At 38.5% G+C, this 17,043-nt stretch overlaps 4 protein-coding genes across 4 annotated transcripts, besides 6 other annotated features; all 4 read right to left on the bottom strand.

Moving 5' to 3' along the window:
* Window positions 1–17,043: part of a sequence feature (sequence corresponds to BAC RPCI93-36E18) that runs on past both edges of the window.
* Window positions 511–533: a sequence feature (AT_rich).
* Window positions 574–619: a sequence feature (AT_rich).
* On the bottom strand, window positions 626–2,017 carry Tb927.2.6240 (adenosine transporter 2; the record flags this gene model as incomplete). Its single annotated transcript, XM_946659.1, has 1 exon — window positions 626–2,017. One exon carries the CDS (start codon window positions 2,015–2,017, stop codon window positions 626–628), a length of 1,392 nt encoding a protein of 463 aa, XP_951752.1.
* Window positions 2,718–2,786: a microsatellite.
* Window positions 2,819–2,874: a sequence feature (AT_rich).
* Tb927.2.6230 (iron/ascorbate oxidoreductase family protein, putative) lies at window positions 4,411–5,370 on the bottom strand (the record flags this gene model as incomplete). Its single annotated transcript, XM_946658.1, has 1 exon — window positions 4,411–5,370. The coding sequence occupies one exon, from the start codon at window positions 5,368–5,370 to the stop codon at window positions 4,411–4,413; it is 960 nt and encodes a 319-aa protein (XP_951751.1).
* Tb927.2.6220 (adenosine transporter 2, putative) lies at window positions 10,728–12,116 on the bottom strand (the record flags this gene model as incomplete). Its single annotated transcript, XM_946657.1, has 1 exon — window positions 10,728–12,116. The coding sequence occupies one exon, from the start codon at window positions 12,114–12,116 to the stop codon at window positions 10,728–10,730; it is 1,389 nt and encodes a 462-aa protein (XP_951750.1).
* Window positions 12,916–12,971: a sequence feature (AT_rich).
* On the bottom strand, window positions 14,507–15,466 carry Tb927.2.6210 (iron/ascorbate oxidoreductase family protein, putative; the record flags this gene model as incomplete). The annotated part of the gene is made up of 1 exon (XM_946656.1): window positions 14,507–15,466. One exon carries the CDS (start codon window positions 15,464–15,466, stop codon window positions 14,507–14,509), a length of 960 nt encoding a protein of 319 aa, XP_951749.1.

Genomic DNA, 17,043 nt, shown 5'->3' with positions numbered 1-17,043 from the left:
TCACTTACACACATATCCGTAACACCATAGCACGGTCATGGGAATAAAAGGAAAAGTAATAAGACTTTTCGGGTTCACATCATTTTTTTACTCGTTTGCACACATGTGATGAAAATAAGCGCACTGAAAACGCTACAAGCTGAAGTATAGCTCTTTCTTTCACACAAATTTTGTGTTGCATCAAAAGTAAACAGTAAAGTGTATCAAAGGTTTGCACTAATGAGTGAGATCGTCAATACAATTTCACAATTTACAACCCTTACCCTTAAAACCATATCTTAGAGGTGAAATCCATGTTAGTTAACAAAATAGTGAAATACTGTCATGGTACAAGCTTGCAGAACTCCGCCGTATCGTACTTTGCGCGATGCGTTTGTAACCGACTAACACTTTTCTTTGCGTCACTTTTACCTCAAAACTACATAACATATGCACGTATATGCTTGCTTGCTGCCATGTGTCATATTATTCACTTTCCTAGAATTAACCCCTTTTTGTCTTATCTTTTCCTATTTTATTTTTTTTATTATTTTCATCGTTAAAACCACTCCTAGCTGATACCAGCATGGAGCCTTTTTTAAAAAAAAAAATTGTATTAATTGTAATTTTTACAATTATTGAGAATTTATTCAGGAAGTCCCTCCTTAACAGCCAATGCAAACATAGCACCAACAAAGAGACCCGAAAGTAGTGATACATTTGTAGAAATGGCAGCAAGAGAGCGTTGACCCGCTGTGGTGAGGGATCCCGTACGTGGTCCATAAATCATTGTTAAACCACCAAAGTAACCGTTCGTAAGACCCCAAAGGAGAGAAACGGTGTAGGGAAGCCATATACCAGGAATGGTACCAGCTGCACATAATGAAAGCGGAATTATCAAAAGTGCACGTGCAAATGAACCAATCATAACCATGCGTGGAGACAGGTGCAGCTGCTTGAACTGAAGAAGAAGCCTCGTAAGGAAATCACCAAAGTTGAACATGGCAATGACAATAGTAAAGTACCATCCATTTTTAACATTTAATCCATCTTTAACAGCAAAGAATACACCAGGAAATACAAGAAGTGTCGCAAAGAACACAAAAAAGCATGAAAGTAACATGGGCCAAATACGTTTCACCACAACCATAACACTCGCATCAAGCATTTGCTGAACGTTGGTAGTGCCTTCAACCTGATCCGTATCCTTCATCTTATCTGGATCAATATCAGCATTCAATACATTCTTATTCTCTTTTTCATCAGGATACCCATCTTCGTCTGCTGGCCCTGTTCCCTTTGCATCGTTTTCATCTTCGCCATCATCTGTCTTTCCATCCTTCCTCGCAGCATACCTAAATTCTGCAGCATATTTAATGGCATATGGGTTTTTCCTCAGAAGGACAAGAAGCACGCATGCAACCACCTGAAGAAGCATGACTAATCCAAAGTATATTTGGGACTGAACTCTCTTACTTTCAAAACTATCCTTCATCGATGCTTTAATGACAATAGCCATAAATGAAGTAATCATACCGGACACGGAAAGGCCCCACACGATGGCACCATAGAATTTAGTCGGAAAAGGTCCCGCAAGTGCAGCATTGCTGGAGTCACAAAGTGTTTTGGAAATACCACCAACAAAAGCAACCATCATAACAGTTGCAATTGCACAATTTTCACTTCCTCCAACAGCAGGAATCACTAAAATTGCAATGATCTCACCCATAGGAATTGTGAGTCCAAAGATGAGACGCCAACTAATAGGAATCCGTCGGCCCAATGGTGTGAGCATAAAAGCCTCCAAAACCACTTGCATCGTAAACACAACAACATTATAATACGTGAACATGTGCTTCCAGAACGATGCATTGACAGGTTTCGCTTTTTCCTCATTTTTAACAAATTTATAATAATCAGAAAAAAAATCAGGGACTGAGTAAATGGCATTCGTCACATTCATCACCGACATCCCAAAAAAGATGAAGGTGAGATAGACAAAAAATTCAGCTGTCGACTCGAAACCAAGCATTGCCATCTTTTTGAATTACTTGAAATAATAATATAATAAGCTTGTCTATATAACAAAAAGAAAAAACATATATGAAATGAAAGAAAAGAAAAGCAAAGTGAAAAATATGAAGGGAAAAACAAATTCAGGGACTCAAATTATCAAGAAATAGAATTGTGTCATTATAACTATTGAGTAATTACAAAATTAGTGGTACCTTTGTTTAAATACGCACACTACTACAACTACAATAAATATAAAATTGTGTATAAATTATTAACATTATCTGAATAACTACTTGCAATTTGAATCCTTTTACAATAACATTCCTTTCGAATTAATTTCCTTTAAGGAAGTTAATATTAATAATAACAATGCTGCATTTGAATGCTAACACAAATCAACTTATCATATCACAATATAAATGCAATGGATATGAAAGGAAAAAAAAGAGTTAGAGTATTGAGTAATATCAGGCGTCTCTAAATTGTTTCAAATATCATCATATGATACTGATATGAGTCCTCCCTTAATTCACATGATTTGAGTAATAGCAAAATGCTAAACTTAAAAACACGAGTCATGAAGAACTTTTAATAATGAAACAATTATTGCAGTTTCCTTTTCTGATAATAGAACTAATGAACCCACGCGCGCGCACTCAAAGCATACCAAATAAAAATGATTTATTACACAGCCGTTTTCTTACCTTACCAACATTACTCAGATATAATATACATAAACAACAAATATGCAAATATAAATATACATATACGTGCATATACGTGTTCATTTAGTTTTCTCATATGGGGGAACTATTTAAATGACAATAAATAAATTTATATTCTAATGTAAAGTTAAACAAGTTTATATAAATTAAAAATCCATCACACACAGGGCAAGCTTTTATAACTTTAAGTCGAACAACTTCTCCAAATACTACAATCCATAACACACGCCTCTACAGCAGAATAAATTATGCAACCATGCTAACATACAAAATAAAATATGTAATATGTAATATCCCCTTTTTTGTCTTCTATTACTTACAATATAAAAAAGGAAGCAACACGCATAAACACAAATCATTAGCAAGCGGAGAAGGAGCAGAAAACAAATGACTCTCTGCAACTGCATAATACGCCTTGAGGGAGAAAAGTTTGAAGAAGCGCAGTCACTAAACACTCAGTGAGTTTGTCCTTTACAAAAAAAAAAATTGATGTTAAGGTGTAGAAAATACACATTTCTCAAGTATTGGGCTGCATGCATTTATAACATTCTCCCACAGTGTTACGTGTCGTTTAGTGTATTCCATCTCGTGGGTATGCATGTGTTTCCCCTGAAAAGCTGAAACAATGAAAGATAAGAAAATAATAGAGAATGGTATGTTCAGCATGGAGGGAAAAGAAATTGCACAAACTCAACATAAGTGCGGTGGCAAAAAACATCAAACGCATTGAAATTCACATAAAAAAACATTATTTCTTACCAATATATGTAACAAACACAAACAGCGTGGTACAAAGCAATTCCATTCGTCGGGTGACATAATAAAATTGGCCACCACCCCCCTTTTCAAAAAAAAAATTAAAAACACAATAAGAGTAAGCACCCTCAAAATCCCTTATCCTTCACGTACGAACCCCCACTCTTTCAAAATATTTAACAACGCAGCCCTTAGGTGCTAATTCCTCATTAGTTTGCTCTACTTGGGGAGATACTTCAAGCGCGACTTCCATGGTAAAACGTATGCTCTCCATTGGGTGGGTGGAGAATGTGAGTTGTTTCATTCTCCATTTACCTCCATTATCCTTGCATGAGATCGCATCAAAATAATACTTGTGTAAGAAGGAATACCTCTGAAGTGACTGGTAGCATTTCTAATGCGTAATTAACCCTTAGAATAGAATGGGGAAAGACAATTGTAGAACCCCCTCAAAGTGAAAAAAAAAGACAAGCATTTCCAAGGAGAACTCTGTTGCAGCATAAACTAACATACAATAGCATACACCTATTGCTTGTCAGAATACTTCAGTTGTCATCGCAATGAAGATGTTAATGCATTATTCAATGTAATAAGGAAATAGATGAAGATATCAAAGTATGAGAAAAGATGGACTTACAGCATTCATTACAAAGATGTCAATTAAAAAAAAGGAAGAGGAAAGGTGAAAGAAATATTATTACCCCTTTAACAATTCCCTACATTGAAAATAAAGAGTGAGTGAAATATATTCATTCTGACTAGATACGTTACCGTACTGTCTTCACCCACATTTTAAATCACAGAACTTTTTGCATTACGACAGATACTACGCATATGTAAGTCAGCCACGTCTGAAAAACAACTACTAATTGCAGGGCCTGATACCATTCTTGATAAAGCAAATGCTAAAAGAAATGCAAACTAGGAACCACTCCTACATTTTTGAGTAATCTTTCCCATATGCCTCCGCGAATCGCTTCAAAATCCAATCAACAGCCCGCACTGGAGGGTACCTTGGTGGATTCTCCTCCGAATGACAGTTGTCGAGGCACTTGACGATGACATTCGGATTGGGATTGCAAAAGAAAGGCATGGAGTACCGTTCCTTGTCTGTGGCTACCACACGATGCTTTGTGGAACGGTATTGGCCATTGGTCCACATCTCCATCATGTCTCCAAGGTTGACAACAAAACTTCCTTCAATAGGTGGCACATCCATCAGCTCTCCGGAACTATCACGTACTTGCAAGCCACCTGAAGCGTCTTGATAGAGTAACGTCATAACACCGAAATCGCTGTGCTCAATGAGCAAAGTAGTTTCTTCTTTCGTTTGAGATAAGGGAACGTAGTGCTTTATATTCAATTCACAAAGGGGATCCATAAACTTGGAGTCGAAGAAATCTTCCTGCAAACCGATAGCTTGCGCCATAGCGCGCAGGAGGACAAGCGCAAGTGCCCACATATCGCGGTAATGACCTTCCATACCCTCCATCCATCCCCTCACTTGAGTGGGGTGGATATTCGGTCCTCGGAGCGGTTTGCCTGCCATGACGTCTGGATGGTGCTTAGGAAGATGGTATCCCGTCGTAAAGGTCTCGTACGTGTAAACCTTCCCTACATCAGCTTCCTCTACTCCAGGGGCAGTGTAACCACGATAAAGTCTACCCTTGCGAACGTCCAATTTGAGCTTCTCCTCCATAGGAAGAGAGAAAAAAGTATCAGCTAACTTAAGTACTTTGTCAATCTGCTCCTGCTGAATCGGATGTCCCACAATGTAGAAGAAGCCCCATGTCCTGCATGCATTATCAATCTGCTTGGAGACCCTTTCCTTTTCTGCGGATTCGCCACCAAATAGGGGCGAAACATCAATAACAGGAAGCGAGGCGCGTGTCATGGTTTCTAAATTACACACTGTTGCTTTCTTGTAATATATATATATGTACCGTTTTGTGCCTAATAATTGGAAGGGTTCCGCTTAAACAGCCAGTGCAGATGCAAAAATAAGGATAAAGGGGGACTTACCAGTAATATCTCAGGGGAATAAACAAGACAAAAAAAAGCACACAACAGAGTGATACGAACTACAAACTGTCAAGAGAGCAACAGTTTAAACAAACTAGTTGACATGTTGTCCACCACGTGACAATATACTGCTCACGTTAACATAATGATACCATAGTGGAAGCACTGATACAACGCCATAAGAAATATAAGGTTTCATAGTTCCAGTGATATCACACTGGAGTGCATTGCTACAATAGCACAGAGCAACGTGTCAGTTCCGATGTTCACCGAGTTAACAGGAGCAAATCACACACATATGAGGTCATTTTCATACATGTAAACTGGTACAAATTAAATAGTTTTATTCACCTGTCCCCGCTTCCTTTACGTCGGAAACCAATTTTTTAGAGTTGGCTGCTTTTCTATTTGTACTAACGCTACCCTTAACGTCTTTTTTGACGCCACAATTGCTTCTACTAATTCTTTTTCGCTAATTTCTCTTTTCACAACCATTCTTTTTCTTTTCTCGCTTCCTCAGTCATATTAACTGAAAGGAGGATAAGATTTGATGATCCTTCCTGCCCACGCTTCACCCTTCCCAGTGGTCGATACTTCAACTACCCAAACAGCTTGTCTCTCACTTGTTTCTGCACCCAACTCAATAGTAGCGTTTCTTGTAATATATTGGGTATTCGAGTCCCTTGGTCCGTCGCATCATTACATCATTTTCCCTCAGTGCTTCCCACAATTTACGTACCTACAACCATTTAGTCATTCCTTTCTCTAATCTCTTAAAACATTTCAACATTAACTACTTAGCATCCATTGTTGGAGTTGTCACTCACGGTAAATACTCCCGGCCATTACTACTCTCCCACCAATTGGGTGTGGTGTACCTGCGTGCTTCTCCACCAAACCTTCCACTTATCATGCTGTATACCCGACAAAACAATCCAGTGAGGGTTTCCCTTATCCCATTGCTCCCCCTAAACTTTCTTTCAACGTAATTTTCGCAACATTTGATTGTTTCGGAAAGTATATAATCAAAACCTTGAGCAGCAACCTCTTGCCGAGTATAATCACATCTGACACTTCCTTAGAGACCTCTATCACTTTCATACCTGACACAGTACCTGTGCAGCCCTTCACTGGTTTATACACCTCCCTTCCTTCCCTGGAAGACCTTGCCATTCCAATGTACAGATATCCCAACACTAGCATGCGCCCTGTCACCTCAAAACGAAGAAGTTCCCCTTGTGCAATATGGAAGTTGTCCCTGAGGTCGCGAAACCACCTGGCCACCGCAAGTCTGTCCTGCTGACAGAACCTCTTAGTATGTCTTCAGTACAAGAAAAAGTGTTGAGTCACCACTCTACTCAGCATCCCCTTTTCAATAACAACACCGCTCCACGGATGAACAAAGCACGCTTATACGAGCAGAAGAGTAAAGTGATACTTCCTTCCATACCGGAAAGCCGACGATATCATCGTCATCACTCGCCACAGTGGTAAGTGACAGAATGTCAACTCTGAAAGCAGAATACACACAACTATGCAACGAACCTTCTACAGCAGAAATGATTAGATTGTGATACACTGATAAAATGATCAAAACCGTCAGGAGTGACTTTGCTTTCTTTAGGTGTTGTGAGCAGTGCCTCATACGCATCTGCACATAATAATACACTTTCCTTTACTTCCTATTCTACACTTCCATCGTACACGATTGGTTTGATGCTCCCTCAGAACAAATCTGGTCATCATACATTACACAGTGGGGGATGGGTCGTGAGTCCTGCTTCCAAAAACTTAGCGAAGCTTGAGCACACTGCCTCCCCAGACTGTATCAGTTTCAGGGGAAAAGAAAAAGCATAGCACGAAGGGATGGAGGCACAAAGAGATCTATAGCTAATCCACCTCCCATATTCCACCATACCTTAAAACCTCCGTGACACTGCGATGAAACATATGTCCCATGCTCGCACGATGCCTTACACTCCTCCCACACCAATCCGGTGGGTTGACAGTAACTAAATATCATACGTATGATGTGAACAAACTCGGCGCTTAATCACACAGCACAATGCAATACGTCCCAAGCAAAGCGGTTCACTCACTGCAATGGTACAATCTCACTTTTTCCACACACATCACTATGATTAATTATTAGACTTAAACTTGGCTATAATACGACACCATTGACATATTCTGAGATAAGTATCACGCAGCTGCCTTTGATGAAGCGGCATCCATCATTACATCCACTCATGCTCCCACGTAACGAGCTATTGAACATAACGGTTGGCGATACCAGAAGCAGCGTTAATGTGTGAGAATTCATTTATGTTTGAGTATGGCGTATCGATTGCTGTTATCAATAGATGCGATATTCAGCATCACAAAAGAATGCCCTAACTCTAACCGTATTAATCATCATTAGGTATTTCTCAGATCCAAACATTAGGGAAGTACATCGGATAAGAAAGAAAAATACTGGGTTCTAAAATATGCATACCACTCACTTTTCTTTGTCCGCAACACATCAAAGTGGGCAGTTCTCCTATTCTCCTTTCCTCCAATTAAAACTAGCTTATGGATAATTCCGTTGATTTTATCAACGATTCAACATTACCATTACTTAAAAAGAGAATTTTCCCTTCTGAGTAATACAAAAGATAGTCGACGCTTCCATTGCCATCTGTGACAGAAAACAAATAGAGAAACACCACCTACCATACAATCCACTGAAGGCTATCACTAACAGCAAACTGCACATCATCGTACCAACATGGAAGTTACGACGATGATAAGCATTAGCCATATGCATGAGCTCTAGAGTTTCATTCCACACATCAAGCTCTAGTGACATCTAAAAATATGTATCCCAACTCAACACTCAAGGGTTGTGCATTTCAACTCAAGGTTGGAGAGACGCATCAATCCGGTCAACGCGTTCAAAACATTCGGAAGGTTTTTGTGTAGTGATTACATGAGCGTACATCTCTGTGTTGAGGTATATTGCTACTCACATATAACATTTCTTAATACCACATTTTCCAGTAAATATAACTTACTCCTTATGGAAACACAGTAACCACTGCTATGGTACGTACTTGTTTCCTCTAGAATCATTGAATGTAGAGAATTTGTCACGAAAAACAATCCAAATCGATTACGCCACCATCACTACTTCCTTCCCCCTTTTTACGCCATTCATATTTATTTTTCGCTTTCAATTTAACATCACTGTATCATTACTGCAGTACTACACTAGTTCTTGGACTGTTGGCCACGTTGGGAAAATGGCAAGAGTTATTTTATGCCTCATAACCTCATCAATGTGAGGTTTAAAAATTACATACCGCACATTATTTATTTTTTTTATCCTTACGACGAGTTCCCATGCACCGCTGTATCACTTCAGAGAATCACAAATACCTCACAAATCACATTCTCTCTAGCATAATCCGTCATTAGTATAAGAGACATGATAATTACACACCCTTCAAACTATCAAATCATTCCTATAAATTAATTTCTTATTTCTCGTCTTTTGCCTTACTAGTAGCCATATTAATTATTTCTAATAGACTAATAGCTTAGCTTATAGTGATTATGAAGGCAAATACAAAAATGATAAACTGTTTATTTATTTGTTTACTTATGTTTACTTTTAAAAATATTACAACGCTCCATCCTCAAGAATTCATAAAGCATGTCTTATTCCACAATTGAGCATTACAATAAAAAGCCTGTTCTGTGATAGCTGCGAAGTTAAATTGCTCTATTAACATGTTGTGAATAACTTCCTATTACATGATTCATCATTTCCTTTTTGATACTCAATAATATTACAATATGTGAAAGTGGAAATGCAATTTATAAGTTATGCATTTCACATCATTTATATGAAGGATTCCAGTCTCTGCACATTTTTAAGCAAAGAAGAGGAATGAAACTCTCACATGCAAGCAGCTGTCAAATCATTTATTAAATATTTTAAACTAAGGAAACACACATTATCTATTTAAGAAAAAACACAAAAGTTACACAGCAACTACTTGACTATTTCACGACACAAAAATACAATAAGCCTCACAAGGTATTCACATGGCAATATTTGAATACATTTTTAGTATAAGACATTATAAAGTTAAACACATGCGTTCACGCATATATCATCTGCTAGAAAATGAATTCATGCGCCTAATACACAAATAAACATAACGTTGCTTCAGCTTAATTTATATACCTTCCTGAAAGTAAAACAGTCACAAGTAAACAACATAACTGTATAAGAGATAGAAAGGAAGAGAAGTTATTATTGGATAATCTAAACATATTGCTGAACATATCAAACACACACACACATAAACAGACAAACATATACAGACATATTAAACAAAATACTTTAATCATTTGCCTCCCGACATTTATGAGAAAAAGTCACGGAGTAAACTCCCACACTGTTATCTACAGGCGTACACATATGGGAAAACATAAGCAGGCGTGTGGTATACAACGAAAGACATGAAATAGAAAAAAACAAATCCACACAGCTTTCCTAACTTAGGCACAAATATCCGTAACACCATAGCACAGTTACAAAGGGAAAAAAAGAGATGAAAAACAAGTAAGGCTGAAGTTACCTTAAGCTTTAACAGTTTATTATTTTTCTTTTAAATGTTCTTTACACATATGGGCAGAAAACACAAGGCATCCCACAAGCTGAAGAATAACTCTTTCTTTCACACAAATATTGTGGACCATTAAGAAAGGTAGGAAGTAAAGTGTGTCGGAGGTTTGCACCAATGAGTGAGACCGTAAATACAATCTCACAATTTACGACCCTTACCATAAAAATCATATTTTAGAGGGGAAGTCTATGCTAATAAACAAAATAGTGAAATACTGTCATGGTACAAGCTTGCAGAACTCCGCCGTATCGTACCTTACGTGGTGCGTTTGTAACCCACTAACACTTCTCTTTGCGTCACCTTTACATTTAAAAAACATTACGTGTACACGCATATACTTGCTTGCTGCCAGGTGTGATACTTCCTATAATTTATCGTCATCACATCTTAAATTTACCTGTTTTTCCTTTCATTCCTCTTTTACCATCTCTACTTCCTTATTTACCGCAGTACCCAAACCATTCGTAGCTAATACCAGCATATATTTAATGTTCTTTCTCATTAATTAAAAAAAATGTTATGACATTACTTAGAGTTTAGAAAATACTTACTACTCTGTTTTAGGAAGAGCCTCCTTAACAGCCAACGCAAACATAGCACCAGCAAAAAGACCCATAAGAAGTGATACATTGATACATACGGCGGCAAGAGAGCGTTGACCCGCTGTGGTGAGCGATCCGTTACGCGGTCCATAAATCATTGAAAGGCCACCAAAGTAACCATTTGTGAACCCCCAAAGGAGACAAAGAATACATGGTAGCCATACACCAGGAATGGTCCCAGGAACGCAAAGAGCAAGAGGAATTATCAAAAGTGCACGTGCAAATGAACCAATCATAACCATGCGTGGAGACACATGCAACCGCTTGAACTGCAAAGCAAAACGTGACGAGAAATCACCCAAGTTGAACATGGCAACGACGATGTTAAAATACCAAAAGTCTTTTATTGTAAGTGAATCCCTAACTGCCAAGAATACACCAGGGAATACAAGAAGTGTCGCAAAGAATACAAAGAAGCAAGATAGTAACACAGGCCAAATGCGTTTCACCACAACCATAATACTCGCATCAAGCATTTGCTGAGCGTTGGTAGTGCCTTCAACCTGATCCGTATCCCTCATATCATCTGGATCAATATCAGCATTCAATACATTCTTGTTCTCTTTTTCATCAGCATATCTATTTCCGCTTACCGGCCCTGTTCCCTTTACATCAAAGTCACACACTGTTCCTTTTTTTCTCGCGGCATACCTAAATTCTGCAGCATATTTAATGGCATATGGGTTTTTCCTCAGAAGAAAAAGAAGGACGCATGCAACTACTTGAGAGAGCATGACTAATCCAAAGTATATTTGGGACTGAGTTCGTCTGCTTTCAAAGTTATCCTTCATTGATGCTTTGATAACAATGGACAAAAATGAAGTCATAATGCCGGAGACAGCAAGACCCATAACCATCGCAGAATAGAATTTAGTCGGAAACGGTCCTGTAGTGACAGCATTGCTGGAGTCACAAAGTGTTTTCGAAATACCGTCGACGAACGCAACTATCATCATAGTTGCCATCGCACCGCCCTCACTTGTTCCTCCAACAGCAGGAATAACCAAAATTACAATGATTTCAACCATGGGAATCGTGAGTCCAAAGACATAACGCCATGTAACAGGAATCTGTCTACCCAGTGGAGTGAGCATAAAAGTCTCCAAAAGCACTTGCATGGTAAACACGACAACATTATAATACGTGAACATGTGCTCCCAGAATGATGTATTTTTTGATACAGCATCCGCATCACCCTGCGCAAACTTGTAGTACTGGGAGAAAAAATTATAATTGGAGTAAATGGCATTCGTCACATTCATCACCGACATCCCAAAAAACATAAAAGTAAGATAAGCAAAAAATTCAGCTGTCGACTCGAAACCAAGCATTGCCATCTTTTTGAATTACTTGAAATAATAATATAATAAGTTTGTCTATATAACAAAAAGAAAAACATATATGAAATGAAAGAAAAGAAAAGCAAAGTGAAAAATATGAAGGGAAAAACAAATTCAGGGACTCACATTATCAAGAAATAGAATTGTATCATTATAACTTTTTAGTAATTACAAAATTAGTGGTACCTTCGTTTAAATACGCACACTACTACAACTACAATAAATATAAAATTGTATATCAATTATTAACATTATCTGAATAACTACTTGCAATTTGAATCCTTTTACAATAACATTCCTTTCGAATTAATTTCCCTAAGGAAGTTAATATTAATAATAACAATGCTGCATTTGAATGCTAACACAAATCAACTTATCATATCACAATATAAATGCAATGGATATGAAAGGAAAAAAAAGAGTTAGAGTATTGAGTAATATCAGGCGTCTCTAAATTGTTTCAAATATCATCATATGATACTGATATGAGTCCTCCCTTAATTCACATGATTTGAGTAATAGCAAAATGCTAAACTTAAAAACACGAGTCATGAAAAACTTTTAATAATGAAACAATTATTGCAGTTTCCCTTTCAAATAATAGAACTAATGAACCCACGCGCGCGCACTCAAAGCATATCAAATAAAAATGATTTATTACACAGCCGTTTTCTTACCTTACCAACATTACTCAAATATGACTCAGATCAACAACAAATATGCAAATATAAATATACATGTACGTGCATATACGTGTTCATTTAGTTTTCTCATATGGGGGAACTATTTAAATGACAATAAATAAATTTATATTCTAATATAAAGTTAAACAAGTTTATATAAATTAAAAATCCATCACACACAGGGCAAGCTTTTATAGCTTTAAGTCAAACAACTTCTCCAAATACTACAATCCATAACACACGCCTCTACAGCAGAATAAATTATGCAACCATGCTAACATACAAAATAAAATATGTAATATGTAATATCCCCTTTTTTGTCTTCTATTACTTACAATATAAAAAAGGAAGCAACACGCATAAACACAAATCATTAGCAAGCGGAGAAGGAGCAGAAAACAGATGACTCTCTGCAACTGCATAATACGCCTTGAGGGAGAAAAGTTTGAAGAAGCGCAGTCACTAAACACTCAGTGAGTTTGTCCTTTACAAAAAAAAAAATTGATGTTAAGGTGTAGAAAATACACATTTCTCAAGTATTGGACTGCATGCATTTATAACATTCTCCCACAGTGTTACGTGTCGTTTAGTGTATTCCATCTCGTGGGTATGCATGTGTTTCCCCTGAAAAGCTGAAACAATGAAAGATAAGAAAATAATAGAGAATGGTATGTTCAGCATGGAGGGAAAAGAAATTGCACAGACTCAACATAAGTGCGGTGACAAAAAACATCAAACGCATTGAAATTCACATAAAAAACATTATTCCTTACCAATATATGTAACAAACACAAACAGCGTGGTACAAAGCAATTCCATTCGTCGGGTGACATAATAAAATTGGCCACCACCCCCCTTTTCAAAAAAAAAATTAAAAACACAATAAGAGTAAGCACCCTCAAAATCCCTTATCCTTCACGTACGAACCCCCACTCTTTCAAAATATTTAACAACGCAGCCCTTAGGTGCTAATTCCTCATTAGTTTGCTCTACTTGGGGAGATACTTCAAGCGCGACTTCCATGGTAAAACGTATGCTCTCCATTGGGTGGGTGGAGAATGTGAGTTGTTTCATTCTCCATTTACCTCCATTCTCCTTGCATGAGATCGCATCAAAATAATACTTGTGTAAGAAGGAATACCTCTGAAGTGACTGGTAGCATTTCTAATGCGTAATTAACCCTTAGAATAGAATGGGGAAAGACAATTGTAGAACCCCCTCAAAGTGAAAAAAAAAGACAAGCATTTCCAAGGAGAACTCTGTTGCAGCATAAACTAACATACAATAGCATACACCTATTGCTTGTCAGAATACTTCAGTTGGCATCGCAATGAAGATGTTAATGCATTATTCAATGTAATAAGGAAATAGATGAAGATATCAAAGTATGAGAAAAGATGGACTTACAGCACCCCTTACAAAGATGGCAATTAAAAAAAAGGAAGAGGAAAGGTGAAAGAAATATTATTACCCCTTTAACAATTCCCTACATTGAAAATAAAGAGTGAGTGAAATATATTCATTCTGACTAGATACGTTACCGTACTGTCTTCACCCACATTTTAAATCACAGAACTTTTTGCATTACGACAGATACTACGCATATGTAAGTCAGCCACGTCTGAAAAACAACTACTAATTGCAGGGCCTGATACCATTCTTGATAAAGCAAATGCTAAAAGAAATGCAAACTAGGAACCACTCCTACATTTTTGAGTAATCTTTCCCATATGCCTCCGCGAACCGCTTCAAAACCCAATCAACAGCCCGCACTGGAGGGTACCTTGGTGGATTCTCTTCCGAGTGACAGTTGTCGAGGCACTTGACGATGACATTCGGATTGGGATTGCAAAAGAAAGGCATGGAGTACCGTTCCTTGTCTGTGGCTACCACACGATGCTTTGTGGAACGGTATTGGCCATTGGTCCACATCTCCATCATGTCTCCAAGGTTGACAACAAAACTTCCTTCAACAGGTGGCACATCCATCAGCTCTCCGGAAAGTCCTCGAATTTGCAAGCCACCCACACCGTCTTGATAGAGTAATGTAATAGCGCAAAAGTCAGCGTGCTCAATAAGCAAATGAGATTTTTTGCCTGTAGTGGTTGGGGAAGGGTAATGCTTTATATTCAATTCACACATCGGATCCATAAACTTGGAGTCGAAGAAATCTTCCCGCAGACCGAGTCCCAGTGCCATAGCGCGCAGGATAACAAGTGAAAGGGCCCACATATCGTCATATTGATTTTCCATTTCCTCCGCCCAGCCCTTTACCTGAGTGGGGTGGATGTTCGGTCCTCGGAGCGGCACTCCTGCCATAACCTCTGGGTGGTGCTTCGGAAGATGGTGCCCCATATTGAACCCCTCGTAGCCGTAGACCTTAGCATCATCGGGGTCCTCGGCCCCAAAAGCAATATAACCACGATACAGCTTACTTTTACGAATGTCCAATTGGAGCTTCTCTTCCATGGGGAGTGAAAAATAATTCTTCGCTACATCTAGCACCCTCTCAATCTGCTCCTGCTGGATCGGATGCCCCACAATGTAGAAGAAGCCCCATGTTCTGCATGCATTATCAATCTGCTTGGAGACCCTTTCCTTTTCTGCGGATTCGCCACCAAATAGGGGCGAAACATCAATAACAGGAAGCGAGGCGCGTGTCATGGTTTCTAAATTACACACTGTTGCTTTCTTGAAATATATATATATGTACCGTTTTGTGCCTAACAATTGGAAAGGGTCCGCTTAAACAGCCAGTGCAGATGCAAAAATTAGGATAAAGGGGGACTTACCAGTAATATCTCAGGGGAATAAACAAGACAAAAAAAAGCACACAACAGAATGATACGAATTACAAGCTGTCAAGAGAGCAACAGTTTAAACAAACTAGTTGACATGTTGTCCACCACGTGACAATATACTGCTCACGTTAACATAATGATACCATAGTGGAAGCACTGATACAACGCCATAAGAAATATAAGGTTTCATAGTTCCAGTGATATCACACTGGAGTGCATTGCTACAATAGCACAGAGCAACGTGTCAGTTCCGATGTTCACCGAGTTAACAGGAGCAAATCACACACATATGAGGTCATTTTCATACATGTAAACTGGTACAAATTAAATAGTTTTATTCACCTGTTACCGCTTCCTTTACGTCGGAAACCAATTTTTTAGAGTTGGCTGCTTTTCTATTTGTACTAACGCTACCCTTAACGTCTTTTTTGACGCCACAATTGCTTCTACTAATTCTTTTTCGCTAATTTCTCTTTTCACAACCATTCTTTTTCTTTTCTCGCTTCTTCAGTCATATTAACTGAAAGGAGGATAAGATTTGATGATCCTTCCTGCCCACGCTTCACCCTTCCCAGTGGTCGATACTTCAACTACCCAAACAGCTTGTCTCTCACTTGTTTCTGCACCCAACTCAATAGTAGCGTTTCTTGTAATATATTGGGTATTCGAGTCCCTTGGTCCGTCGCATCATTACATCATTTTCCCTCAGTGCTTCCCACAATTTACGTACCTACAACCATTTAGTCATTCCTTTCTCTAACGTTTTAAAACATTTCAACATTAACTACTTAGCATCCATTGTTGGAGTTGTCACTCACGGTAAATACTCCCGGCCATTACTACTCTCCCACCAATTGGGTGTGGTGTACCTGCGTGCTTCTCCACCAAACCTTCCACTTATCATGCTGTATACCCGACAAAACAATCCAGTGAGGGTTTCCCTTATCCCATTGCTCCCCCTAAACTTTCTTTCAACGTAATTTTCGCAACATTTGATTGTTTCGGAAAGTATATAATCAAAACCTTGAGCAGCAACCTCTTGCCGAGTATAATCACATCTGACACTTCCTTAGAGACCTCTATCACTTTCATACCTGACACAGTACCTGTGCAGCCCTTCACTGGTTTATACACCTCCCTTCCTTCCCTGGAAGACCTTGCCATTCCAATGTACAGATATCCTAACACTAGCATGCGCCCTGTCACCTCAAAACGAAGAAGTTCCCCTTGTGCAATATGGAAGTTGTCCCTGAGGTCGCGAAACCACCTGGCCACCGCAAGTCTGTCCTGCTGACAGAACCTCTTAGTATGTCTTCAGTACAAGAAAAAGCGTTGAGTCACCACTCTACTCAGCATCCCCTTTTCAATAACAACACCGCTCCACGGATGAACAAAGCACGCTTATACGAGCAGAAGAGTAAAGTGATACTTCCTTCCATA

This window comes from Trypanosoma brucei, chromosome 2 (genome assembly GCF_000002445.2).
Source record: "Trypanosoma brucei brucei TREU927 chromosome 2, complete sequence".
Lineage (NCBI taxonomy): Eukaryota > Euglenozoa > Kinetoplastea > Trypanosomatida > Trypanosomatidae > Trypanosoma > Trypanosoma brucei.
Note: the sequence above shows the minus strand (reverse complement) of the source record. Positions and strands in the feature narration are given on the sequence as shown.